At 43.8% G+C, this 13,321-nt stretch overlaps 1 protein-coding gene across 1 annotated transcript in view; it reads right to left on the reverse strand.

Annotated features, from left to right (window-relative positions):
• LOC139287730 (zinc finger protein GLIS1) overlaps positions 1-13,321 on the reverse strand; it is a 66,720-nt gene that overhangs the window by 25,672 nt on the left and 27,727 nt on the right. The window contains exon 3 of the mRNA XM_070908895.1: positions 11,186-12,731. Within this exon, the coding sequence (XP_070764996.1) occupies positions 11,186-12,731 (1,546 nt within the window). The remainder of the gene's footprint in view (positions 1-11,185; positions 12,732-13,321) is intronic.

Below are 13,321 nucleotides of genomic sequence, written 5' to 3' on the forward strand. Positions count from 1 at the left end.
CAATGGCTTCTTCTATGTGTTAAAGGGACAATTTTTTGGCATTTGAACATACTGTAAGTCTCCTTACATCAATGGTCCATAATAGCTGTATTCAAACATGACAGGACTGCTATGGACAGAACTGTAGTGTTAGCAGGATATTTGGCCCCTAGTATCAATCATTAATTAGGTGACAAATAAGATTGAAAGATCAGAAAAGCTCATTGTTCAGTTGAATACTGGCTAAGTAACAATTGGATATGAGAGGGTTTTCACTTTAGTGAGGAAACACATGATCCTGTGACCTGTCATTCAGCGAAAGGCTTCTAAAAGAGCCATCCCACTTTGTCTCGGGACAGTGTGTTTATTCTCACTACCAATCCTAACCATTTATAATGGCTAATTAGAGTGCAATTCAAAGCTTCCAGTGCCACAGCCATTAGTAACCATCAAGGCATTAATTATAAACCCATTCACGAAATCCGAAACCCGCCATGAAAAAGACAGACTGGGGGTTACGCAATGAAAATCCTAAACATGATCTGTGTTCCGAGCCGGCGCCTGGACTGATGTTACTGGCAGTCAATGCGGGATCCAGTTTGACGGGCCCATGAGCTACGGCGTCCTCTGACACCCGCGCTTCAATCTGTCCAGCACCTTTCACTCACACCTGCCTCTATTCTCACTCTCGCTTTCTCTCTCTTCTCTCTTCTATCCCCTTCTGCCAATAAGCTCCTCTCGCTCCAGCCCAACAATAGGGTGTTATATACCTCAACGTGCTCCATGACTCCATTTTATATCGGTGCTATTGGGGGATGATAGACACCAATTCAGCATCAGCCAGTAATGACAATAACATTACGTTCAATTGATCCACTTTATTGCTCTTTTGTTAAACTATTAGACAAATACTGTACAACCCAACGTGACGATTGGCCTGTGCCCTGAAGTGATCTTTTTATTGGATCATCACCATCATCCATCATTTTCTCCTTCCTCTGTGACTGTATTCAGTCCTTTATTTGAGTCTCTCCTCCACAGCTAGTCTTCTGTTACTCTAAAAATAAAAACATGCTGCTTGACATGCTCAGGTCTAAATCGCAAGAAAGGAAAGAGCTCTCTCTTTTTGTCTCTTTTTACTTTCACCTGCCTACTTCTATTGTACTTTGAGTGAAAATTGTCCAAACAAAAAGAAAATGGGTCACATTTCATTGCATTTCATTTTTGGTCTATTGAGGCTGCTAGAAATGGAGAAATTGGCATCTTTGGACATTGCCACAGGTCTGGAGAGATGCCCTCACTCCAACAACAACTCCTGACATTAACCATTCATGCTTTAGAAAGAAAACCAGACTACATTGCCAGTAGCTGAATTCTAACAGCGTGGAAGTGTTTTAGGGTGTATTGTTTTGAACTATGGATTCTTGTCATCAGAGAATATTTCATGCTAACGCACATATCCAACAACACAAATTTATTTCTAATCAAATGCAAACAGGGACACTCTTCTTCTCTGTCACATTGCCACTTTGTGATCTTGCCTGCTGGCTTGAAATTCTGATATAATGAATGCCACAGTCGAAGTCGCAGTGTTTCTGTACCACAGAGACTTGTTAGGTAAAGAAATAAAAGTCCTTCTCCCCTTTTTGGCAAACCATTCGTTGTCCACACAAGGCAAGAGTTGACACAGCTGTCTAAAGGCTGACGCCTACTGTAGTATACACTGGGCGACTCTATAACTCTGACATGACAACAAATAAACACTGCAGAAGTCCAGTGAGATGCCAAGCCAAATACCTTGATGCCAGAAGCACTATAGTATTCAGACAGAAAACATGCCAGCAAAATTAAACAATAGGTCAACATGGCACTGTGATCAACACCAACCCAAGGACTCAAGCAGGGTGTAGGGGAAGAGAGTTTATGCAACCCTCTGGAGGGGGCCCAGACCACAAAGCCTTCTGGGTAAAAAAGCAGCCGCCCAAGAAATGTGGTGCAACCGAGATGCCACGGTGCCCCTAGATTTGTTCACTCCTCAGCATGCCAAGGTTGTGTTCTTTTCTGCTCTCTGTGGGTTTCAGGCTCCAGTTTCCAGTTATGTGGATGCGGCTGGTTGCAATATATCAGACTGCGCTAGACATCCAGTGTGTCAAGTCAAATCATGGTTCAGGCGCTCTCAGCTAGCACATCACCATTCATTCACATTTCAATGAATCAATTCACCACATTTCAGCATATAGTCGTCTATTCATATTCAATAATTCAGTCCACACTAATATGTCTGTGCCCACTGTCCTATAGGAAAACACATTTATTCGAGCAAAAAACCACTCCCCATTCCTGCGCAATTACGATGGACTCGAGCAGCCCGCCAACGGGAAAAATCATGAGGTTCCACTGTTGGTATTTTTCGGTAAACGTTTTCATATTTATGGAATATTTCCTTCGCATTTTTCATCAGACATAGGTTTATGTTAGCCGTAATATGAGTCCCGGCCCAGTCCTCGCTGGACACAATTTGCCAGTTAGAGTGCAGGCACATTACAATAGACCATTTTTCCCATATACAATGTGTACTTCCTGGCTGTACTTTGAATCATGCGTGACCTGATCAAAAGTTCTTGGTTTTATACCTTTCAAAATGAAATTGGCATACTGATGTTTTGTGTGTTTTTCCCCTGACAAGGATGCAGCACCATCGAAATGACAGCTGTTACGTGACAGTGGGCGGCATGGTGGCGAAGTGGTTAGCACTGTCGCACGGGAGGTAGAGCAGGGTAGAGTGGGTTTGGGTCATGTCGAAGCATCCTTGAGCAAGACTCCACCTCCGATGGAGGCCAGCACCTTGCATGGCGGCTCGGTCGCCATCAGTGTGTGAATGTGTGAGTGAATGGGTGAATGACACTTAGCTGTAAAGTGCTTTGGGAACCGTGAAGGTTGAAAAGCGCTATATAAGTGAGACCATAAGTGAGTTTCATTTAGTATGAAAGATCGCTGTTATGAGAAGCTGGAAGAACAGAGGAAAAACAAAAAGGATATGCTCTGACTTAAAGGCTTCTTACTTCTACTGTAATTCTGCTCAAATAACTAAACCAATCTGGTTTTAAACCCCGCATAAACCTTTTTACATCGATGTTAAACCAATTCCAAAGCTGAACAGACTGAATGTGAAACAGATGTTTTTCGACGTGAACAGAAAGCAAGAGGGCTTCTTTCTGGAGACAGTTAGAGATCATTGGGGTGTAAAACTCTACGGGAGAGAGGTAAATCCAAGCTTAAATATCAGAGTCTCTGTAGTGCCAGTTCTGCTGGGTCACACAATCATAAAAAAAGGATAATAGGCAATTGGATCATTCTGTGTATCATGACCTTATATGTCCCTCTGGAAAAGAGTTTTGGTCCTGTCTCTCTCACTCTCTCTAATTTCCCCCCTCTCCCTCATTATCAATCATTACAGTAAATGTGGTTTTGGTAAAGGCTCACTGTTTTGATATATGTGCCATTTAACACCACTATCCACGCCTCAATATTCTCCTTGGATCTTTCCATTTTGATCTCTCCTCACTCTCTGGTGGGCATTTGAAAACACACTGAAGGTCGTGGCAGTGTAAACACACACACTTCTCAGCTTGGAAAGCTTGGTCGTCTTGTAACGAACACCTGAGTTGTGTGTGCATTCAGTTCATACCAAATAACTTGTCATGCATAATGCCTTGTGATGAATTCTGGGCAAAAAATGACGTTTTTTGGGATGACATCAGTGGAGCTGAATTGCCTGTCTGGCTCCGTTTCTTCCAGCCTTCACGTCTTTTCTCAAACATTCAAATTAAACACGGCACACTAACCACAGAACACCGCAGTGCATAATTTAAACTTGACACCCTTAATGTAAACACGTCTTTCGCTACATAATTTATCCATACTTCTCTTGGTGTTTATTTTGCACGGTAGCAGCTCAGTTTCTCATATATATTAGCTGCAGGTCTAGCCTAGTCTGCTGTGGTGCAGTGTGGGTCTGGCTGGGTGGAGGGACACTGTCGTCCTGAGGTTGTGGCGTGGCCCTGAGGCAGAAGTCGTCCCGGTGTGTATAAATGTCCTTCTTGTTTGCTTGTTTGGGGGCGGCTGGGGGTAGATGTTGCTCTGGACTCGGTTCTATGTAGTGCCCTCTGCCATACTGACAAGTCAGCAAAAAACAAAAACAAACATCTGGATGCGCTAAGAGATTTACGTCTGTTCAACACGCACACACACATAGCACACACACACACTACAAATGGACCAGTTTGGTGGGTATGTTTGCGGAGTGGCTGCTGTGGCACAAATTGTGCCTGGGCACAAAACGAGGCCAGTGTGTGAATGTGAGGAGTGGGAGAGGATGGTAGCCTCAGAGGAGAAAGGACCTGTTATGTCTTTGCCCTGTAAAATGCCACAAACATACTTCAGCTATAATTATCTGTTTGACTGTACCAAAGAAACGGTTAAATACGCCTCCACAATTCACATGACCCATGACGGTATACAGCAAAAAAGCACTACTATTGCGTATTAACAACCAAGGCAAATGTAGTTCTAGTTCAGAGATTAGAAGGGAGTCTAAAAAGGCCCATGACATCAGGAAGAGATCCCACGATGGAGATCCATCCTCCCTCTCTGCACATCCCTACAACAGCCCCCTGAACATGACAGAGACCCTGAACACACACCCCAGCTTCATCTATCCGATGTATTAGTAAACTGATCTGGCTCAGTAGAGAGGTTAAACTGATTAAGGTTTTAGATGGGACACAATTATGACACAATCTCTGTGCAATGTATAACCAGCCGCAGCCTTGGGTCTTCAGGTTTCCGATACCAGAGCGTGATAAAATGTTGAGGAAATGGGGAAACTCAAAATATTGCATTCCAGACAAACGCAATTAGAGTGTATCACATGTAGTAAATCCTGCATGCTTTGATACCTGGTGACGAGGTTGAAAGCAAGGTAGTTGTAGTAGCTTGAGTTCATCATAGCAGTGTTCAATACTTTCAAGAAATGCTCCAATGCTTATATTGCATGTTATGCCAATATTGATAACAGCTCAGTCATTTCAGTGAGAGCTGCTCACCCAGCACATACGCCGAAAAGGTTTCTCCTGCTTCCCAACATGGGTGCCCATAATGTATGTGCATTAGTGTCTTCCTTTGGCTCTGCCTGGTACTGCTTGTTATTTGGTGGCTTGATCCCAGCTAAATTTACTAGGCTACAAGTCAGTAACAAATTGTGATTAGTGATTATAATCCAGCTGCAGAACCTCTGCACAACTTGCCATACTTTTTGTTCGCATGTCTTGAGCAAGAGGTTACTATGCAGGAAATTAACATAGTTTACCATTTTGTACTGACAGGAAATCCTAATTTTGTCACAACGACAACGTACTAAAAACTAAAAAATTAGTATGGAGTTAGGACACAACTGTTGACATGCTGATGCATCATACAAACTGAGAGAGAGAGAGTGCAACTGAAACTTTAACACTTAACTTAAAAATATATGACGTCATGTCGTTAATTTAATTTGACCAGAACTGATCATTAAACATAATAAAGAAAGAAAAAATATTGGTTTTATTTTACTCTATTATCTATACAACATAAAACACCCCACAGATTTAATATTTACATCAAAAAGGGATACTTAATAGTCAATAAACAGCTAAAATATTAAATATATGCTCTTCAAGCATTGTGTAATAATTCAGGGAAACTTCTTAATTTAATACCGATGACAAACAAATTAGACTGTTACATTAGTTGTTAAATTGAAACTGTTTCAGTGTCTGGCTAAACAAAAAGATCCAGAGGGGACACTGAGGAGTATGTTGTGGTTTCATATGTGCAGTAAGTGTTGAGAGTATCAAAGCAGTGCTGAAGTCATATCTAAATGATAGATAGTGGGAGAGAAAGAGAGAGCGAGGTGTAGGTAGTGTTGGGGGGGTTAGAGAGTACTGGACTACATTACTGCAAAAGATTGACTGGAAAACATTTTTCGGCCTGACAAGAAGTTGGCCTGGTCCACTCAACAAGGAAAACAAGCAAGATCCATCCATCCAGGGCTTTCATTCGTATGCCAAAACATCAGCCGCAGAGCCCGTCCGCCAGCAGTTTCATCATACGAGTATCACATGTGGACAGTGTTGTGCTACTATTAGCATGACGACCGGACTGCACAGCAGACCTGACAGGAAGACTGAGGATAACCAGGGTTTGAAGAAAGAAATTAGACTATCTAGCTACCTGAAGAACACGTTTACCTGTGGAATAACTTTTGAAAATAATTTAATGGGTAGCAGAGGCTGAGGACCTTCAGATAAAGTGCTAAGAGTTGATCTCCGCCAGGTTGTTATTCGGGCCTGATTAGGTCTTTGCATTTGTGCTTAGCTGACTTTAGGAGCTCTGTTTCCTAAGGATGCAGTTACTCCTGACATGCTGAATCAATGCCCTTTCTCGCCTATTGACCCTGATTACTTTAAATGAGCCATATACAGACCTCTCCTCTCCAGTTCACTGGAGTGAATATGTGTGTGTGTACAGCCTGAGGAACCAGTTGGCCTTGCTGATCCAATAATTTGGTTTCCATGCATGCCTGAGTTCCTCAGGTCAGTTTGAATGTCTGCATGTTGCTGCTGTTAGGTGCAAAACATTGTGACAAATGTGGATATTTTTAAAGTTTTTATTAGCTAAGGAATGACACGCCACTTTAGAAAATGAGAAAGGTTTTCTTAGTTCCCGAGAAAGCCAACATATATATACACCACATATAACAGTTATATGTGTGCATGTCTGAGCCTCTCTAAGTGCTCTTTAGGATCTTCCGAAAGCGAACCAAAGTCCATATGTCTTCACTACAGGTAGTTTTGGGTCCCGGTTGGTTCAGAAACTGGACTCAGAGATTGTGGCCTCTAAATTGTCCAGACAGGCCAGAGTGTCAGAGGCTCATACGGGTACAAACACATTAATATCAACGTCACTCGCCGCCCGCACCGAGTGCCCAGACAGCTCCGGTTTCAGGCGGCATTCAGAGGAAAAGTCGGGTCATGTGCTGAACCTCAGTTTTAATTAGCTAATGGCACTCCCTGTTTCATCTCCTGCGTCTGAGCTGATTGCTCACAAAAGACTCCATTTACTCTTGAAAACACACGCCATCTTGGCATCGGCCCGCGCTCTATGTCTCAACATCTGCTGCCGTGGGATTTTGCCACTCTCCTCCAAAAATCAGTCTAGTAAATCTAAATATATATGTTTGCTGGTTTCACACCAGTGAAAAAAGAGGAAATTCCATGATCTACACTTTTTTCCAGCGGGCCTTGACATCCAACTTTCCTTCAACAAGTGGTTTGACTGAGTGGGTCAGTGAGTGTGTGTGCTTTGGTGTTTATCTGTGTGCGCACACATGTGTATGTGTTTGGACAGGGTCCCATTAAGCAGCTAATGCTGGCTGTGTTTTATCATTGTGAAATTGGCAGGCGGCTCACTGTCTCGCCTTTGGCTGTAACATACAAGTAACACTAAAGTATGTGAATCTACCCTTTTATGGAGGAATTTTCTTTTGTCAATTACATCACCTTAATGTTATGAACCCTGAGAGAAAAAATGAGGAACTTTAAACATTAACCAAAAAAGTAATATTGTTAATTACCATGGGCATGATGCATAATTAAAACCCGTTCATCTTCTTACTTAATGAGATACAAATCACCATTAAGATCAACTTACTACACGTACATAAAACTTAATAAGCGTGTCTTAATAAATTAATCTTTTCAGACAGGTGCAAAAATAAAAATTTAAACGAAGCCTTAATTTTGTATCCAAGCCTAAACTGTCTTTATAACATTACCTGCTTTGGTTAGAATTTCTAAAATTACTTTGCAAAAGATTCTTACTTTGAAGGCCTGCATGTAAAGACAGTAGCGTAACAAAACCTCTGGAATCTGGTTTCATGCCTTGAACCACTGACCGAATCTTTTGTCCCACAACAACATAGCCTCCTCTGATAACATTCAAAGCATACTATTGTTTTGAGTAGTTTGAAAAAAAATATGACTAAAGAAAGCTCTGCCAAAGAAACCAAATAAAGTACACAGGGCTGTTCTGCTGCCTGAAGTCACTCTGCCATGTAAATGCTTCGAGTGGTTTAGGAGGATATTTTCTGACCTTCATAGCTCACAGTCCAGTCTTCAGACACTTCAAATCCACTGGGCCGGCCTCTGACAAAGCAGAACAATATCAAAGTCTGGGTCCATGTCAGGGCTACTCTTGCTGGATATATTTTTAATATTTATGCAGACGCAGGAAAGAAAATGTAATAAACTAAAACAACAAGTGAATTAGGTATGAAACACAACAGGATATTGCAGAGAGATTATGTTGTTTCCTTTTCGCCCGTGTGTCCTTCAGTGCTCGCCTGGCCTACACAACAGCCCAGGGCCGGCTTTAATTGGTGGGGAGAGGGAACAAAACATATTTTCTAAAAAAGGCAGCAGAACTTTTTAAGAGCCACAAACTCAGCCATCTACATGGGGAAGGAATTTACTTTTTTTTCCTTCAATGCGGAATTTCGTAAAATATTAGCCAGGTACAGACTGTGACAGGCCCACGCAGGGGTCGGGCTACAACTTGTGTGTTGTGATAATGACTTTTTCCTGCCAAGTCACAGCATGAAGCAAATGCTGTGCAGCTGTATGAAGAAAAAGAGATACAGTATATATACAGAGAGAGAGAGAGGGAGAGGGAGAAAGAGGAGAGAGATGTGTTATGTTTGGATATGAGGAGAGCCCTGTTTCATGAGCGCTCGTTGGAATCTGCCACTGGAAACATAATAAAGGGATTAGCTCTGGTTTTTCTAGAGAATTTGGTCCTAAAACAGAATGTCTCATCTGCTTCCTCTATACGAATTGCTCAAATTCTTGAATGCCTTTGTCTATTGCATGAGCACAACAAACACAAGAGGCATCAGTGCTAGTGGCCAAAAAGCACACAAGCTCAGACAAAAAAAATAAGGACTTGGGATGGACACAACTAAAATACAGGAGCATGCACTCTCTTTCAAATGCACACAGAGACACTAGGTTTCCGTTAAGTGCATAGTACTTACTTAAATTGGTATAGACTATATACAAACACAAACACAGTTACAAATACACACAGAGAGCATGTTTATTTTCTTTGGCTCTCCAAGTTTATCTGCTGAAGTCCCACACCAACATACATTCAATCCCTGCTGATTAGATGTGTTGATTCAAGCTTAAAAACATTTCACATTTCTGTTTATGTTCTGTCGGAAATGCAGGAATGTACTGTACACGGAATCAATACTTTCAATTGTAAGAGTCAATGGAAACAATATCCCCATTTTCACATTACATGCATGGCTGTGAATACTTGTGTTTGTGTGTGTGTGTGTGTGTGTGTGTGTGTGTGTGTGTGTGTGTGTGTGTGTGTGTGTGCTTGAAATAAGGGTGATCAGGAGGTTAGCATGTGTAGCAGAGTTTCACAGAGCCTCATGTCCGCAGACACAGTCCAGTGGCTCGTCCACACTGAGCCGAATTGTTCCAGTGCTCACATATGGTAAACATCTCCAAAAACACACATAAACACACACCTTCACAGTGACACATTCATGCATACACTTATACTGTTTACACATACTAACATTCACTCAGCGTCTATTTGCACGTGTGTCACCTAAATCTGACTTCAGTCCTCGCTGGACTGAAGACACACCCGCACAGCGCTCCAAAGAGCAACAACGACAACAAGAAAAAGAAGGCAAAAAGCCTTCAATACAACACACTTTTAAAGCTGAATTAACAGCTGGGGAACGTACAAAGCAGCAAATTACTTCCAAATTTTTAGTTCACGCTGAGCCAAGGAAGCAGAAACACTAATACCCCGGAGTAGCGCAAAGCAGGGAGAACAGCAGCAGCAGTTGAGTTTTTGTCTTTTTGGCTTCAGTCAGCGTTCAGCTCAGATTTGCACTAAGAAGTATCAGAATCAGTCCGAATCAACATGGATTTCTTATCCAACTCCACAGAAAACTCCCATAAAATACAGCCTTCTATTAACAGACCCTCACCTCAGCTAATTTTACAAGCCAGTGTTATTTACAAAAATAAACAAGACCTGGGTTTTTTTTCTTTGATGGAAAAAAAAGGCCTTGAGATAAAACAGGTGCTGTAGCAATATTGCAGACTCAGTTTTTCAGTAATTAGGATTTGGATGGGTTCCTGAACTTGAAGAGGACCACTTCTGACAGGGGCTTTGGGTGAAGCCGTGAATTGAGCAAGACTAGCAAATGTAACCGACTGTCCCTCTGTGGCTCCCTTCTCCAGACTACTACATTTCTCCTCATGTTTGGCTTGGATATGAAGCCAATTCATTTAATACTTGTGGGACAGCTAAACATTTAAAGCTCCCATTTAAAAGGATCAAATGTAGGCATTGTTTGGTTATGTTAACCATATGTGTTGGCTTTTCATGATCTGAATCCCTTCTCAAAAAACAGAGTGCTCGTGAAAATAAACATGGCTTCGCCCTACACAAATTGTGGACTAATTGTGTATTTGGACTAAATCATTCTTAAGGTTGGAGGGCTTTTTCCATTTGCTAAGGGACGTGGGGGAGTGACAGCTTGACATTGATTAGTGTGTTGACTTGTGGAATATGAGCCTTACCTGTAAAGAATACAACCACAAATCTATTTATACTGACAAGGTAGTGCTGCTCTTACAGCAGCTCACAAAAAAAACATGTTCCACTAAAAATACAGAAATTACAATCATAACTGTTTCTCAACCGAAACAAAATAAAACTTTCTGTTGAAAAGTAATCAGCAGTGAAGCAAGTCCTGTCTTGTTTTTGGACACAATGGACGTGTATCTTGTTGAGGAATAATCATCTTGAGGGACTGTATTATTTTGTGAAATATGTGCTTGTGTTTAATTCAAACAAAAAAAACATTTTTTAACAGATGGATGCAATTATGGGACAAACTAGAGTCATATTGAACCAATAAATACAACCTAATACTTATAATAAAGAAGCAAAAATTTGTAAAAGTAAGACAGCTGACTATGAGGGGATTTTCAACAATATTGGGTATATGTGTTCTGTATATAACTGACCACTGGTGTCAGGTAGATAATCTTACATGATTACGATGACTCACCATACACTTGTTAGGTTTCTCTCCGGAGTGGACTCTCATGTGAATGAGCAGCTTGTAGCGGGCGTTGAAGGGTTTGTAGCGGCGAATGCAGCCAGCCCAGAAACAGGTGAAGTCCTCACCTTTGCGCTGGTCGATGTGGACCTTCTCAATGTGCCTCACAAGCTCCTCCTGCTGCTCGTACGCAGCACTGCAATCAATCCAGCGACACACCTGCTTATCGGCCAGTGCTCCTCCTCCGACTTCCTCCCGCTCTGGGGCTGTGTGAGACCCAGGAGGGCCTCCAGAGGTCGGTTTGAGTCCCAGGGAAGAGGTCGGTGCTGTTTGCTGGCTCTGGTGGTGCAGCAGGGCCCCGGGACTGGGCCCCACGTATTGGTGCAGGTGGTAGGGCGGAGGCATAGCAGGGCGAGAGGAGTGGTGAGTGTGACGAAGTTGCCCACTACGACCACTCAAGTGATGGTGATGATGATAGTGGTGCTGAAAGAGTTCGTCTTCACTGGGAGAAAAATCATCCAGGGGCTCCTGCTTGAGGGCAGCCCCTGATCTTTGGCCCCCGTCCAGGAGAGCCCCAGCTTCAGGCCCCGAATGCAGCATCCCAGACAGGGCCCCACTCATCAGTAGCCCCAACCCGTCCGAGCCTCCTCCTCCTCCCACACTTCCCCCAGCTGTTCCTCCAGCCCCACGCCCCTGCAGCATGGAGCCCTGCTCCTCACACAGCCCCTGGCTCTGCCCCTGGCCCTGCTCCGGCTCCACTGATGACACTGAAGAGGAAGACGAGGAGGAGGAGGAGGAAAGGGACAGCAGGCAGGTGGCAGGTGACAATAGCTGACAGCTCTCCTGTAGCGTGGCCTGCTGGGGGCTGCCGTGAGGTGGGGGCCTCTGGGGGACTTCCAGTGAGCAGGAGTTAGAGGGTGGGGATGTAGAGGAGGAGGAGGAAGAGGAGGATAAGCCGGCACTGCTGGCGTGGCTGGGCGAGAGGTTAGTGCGGAACCCGTTGACGCAGGCAACCATCGACATCTGGGAGGAGGAGCAGATGATGGCGGTGATATTGATCTCCTCGGAAGCACCGCCAGTAGCTGAAGGGGAACCTGTCGCAGCAACGCTGCCAGCAGCGGCGGTGGACTGCGAGGCCAGGGACAGGCAGCGTCTCTTCAGACTGCTAGCACTGAGCAGCCGCGCTGAATGACGGGAGCCAGTTGGGGACAAAGCCAGAGGGGAGGAGCCATCTCCATTATTAAACGGTTGCACTGCGTCCCCTGACACAGCGCTACCTACACCGCTCACTGTGCATACGCCACCACCGTTGTTGCTAACATGCGGCGCTCCAACTATCTCGTTCCTTGTCAACCCCAAAACTTGGCCTGCCCTACAATTCTGAAACCCGGCCTGAGATGAGCTATGGACCCCGGACCCTGTGTTGGAAATCTTGTAGCCCATTGAGTTCTCCTGTTTGATTAGGTAAGGGAGAGAGGAGTGAGCCCCGTTGGCACTGCCGCAGCCCAGGCCGGGTGAGGCCCCTGACAGGGTCCTTTGGAAGGCAGAGGAGGATCTGTAAGGAGAAAAATACACAGAGAGGAATATGAGCGCTATTAGCTCACAGGCTGATGACAGATACTGGCTGGTTGATCCTTCCCACCAGCAGCACTGTCAGAGTTTAGCCTCCTGCTTACCCCTCCTTCTCCAATCATTCCCTCAGTTTACATTAATATCAGGTCATCCTAAATGACTCCCACTGACCTAAAATATTTAAACTACATCTCTCATTCATTGTAAGGGACCTTATGGAACAAACATTAAATTTGTGTTGGGCATGTTAAGGATTCAGTGACATAAAGTGATGCTGGACACCAGGTAGTGTCCACTGCTGATGATCCAAAGTGTTTCTATGAATAAATGAAACAGGATCTTCTGGTAGTGAGAGGATATGAATGGGCATTTATGACTAAGAATAGAGAGAGGGGGAGGGATGGATGGCTACTGAGACCGAGAGGCCACTGGCTAATGTGTCCATTTGACAGGCTTTGATGACACAAAGGGGTTAAACCCAACCCAACATTGGGAATAAATAGGGAGTCACCTGTTTTGGTGGCATAATTGCAGCCTATGAAGGGTCACCGTTTACAATACTGTGTATTATGG

This window comes from Enoplosus armatus, chromosome 7 (assembly GCF_043641665.1).
Source record: "Enoplosus armatus isolate fEnoArm2 chromosome 7, fEnoArm2.hap1, whole genome shotgun sequence".
Taxonomy (NCBI): domain Eukaryota; kingdom Metazoa; phylum Chordata; class Actinopteri; order Centrarchiformes; family Enoplosidae; genus Enoplosus; species Enoplosus armatus.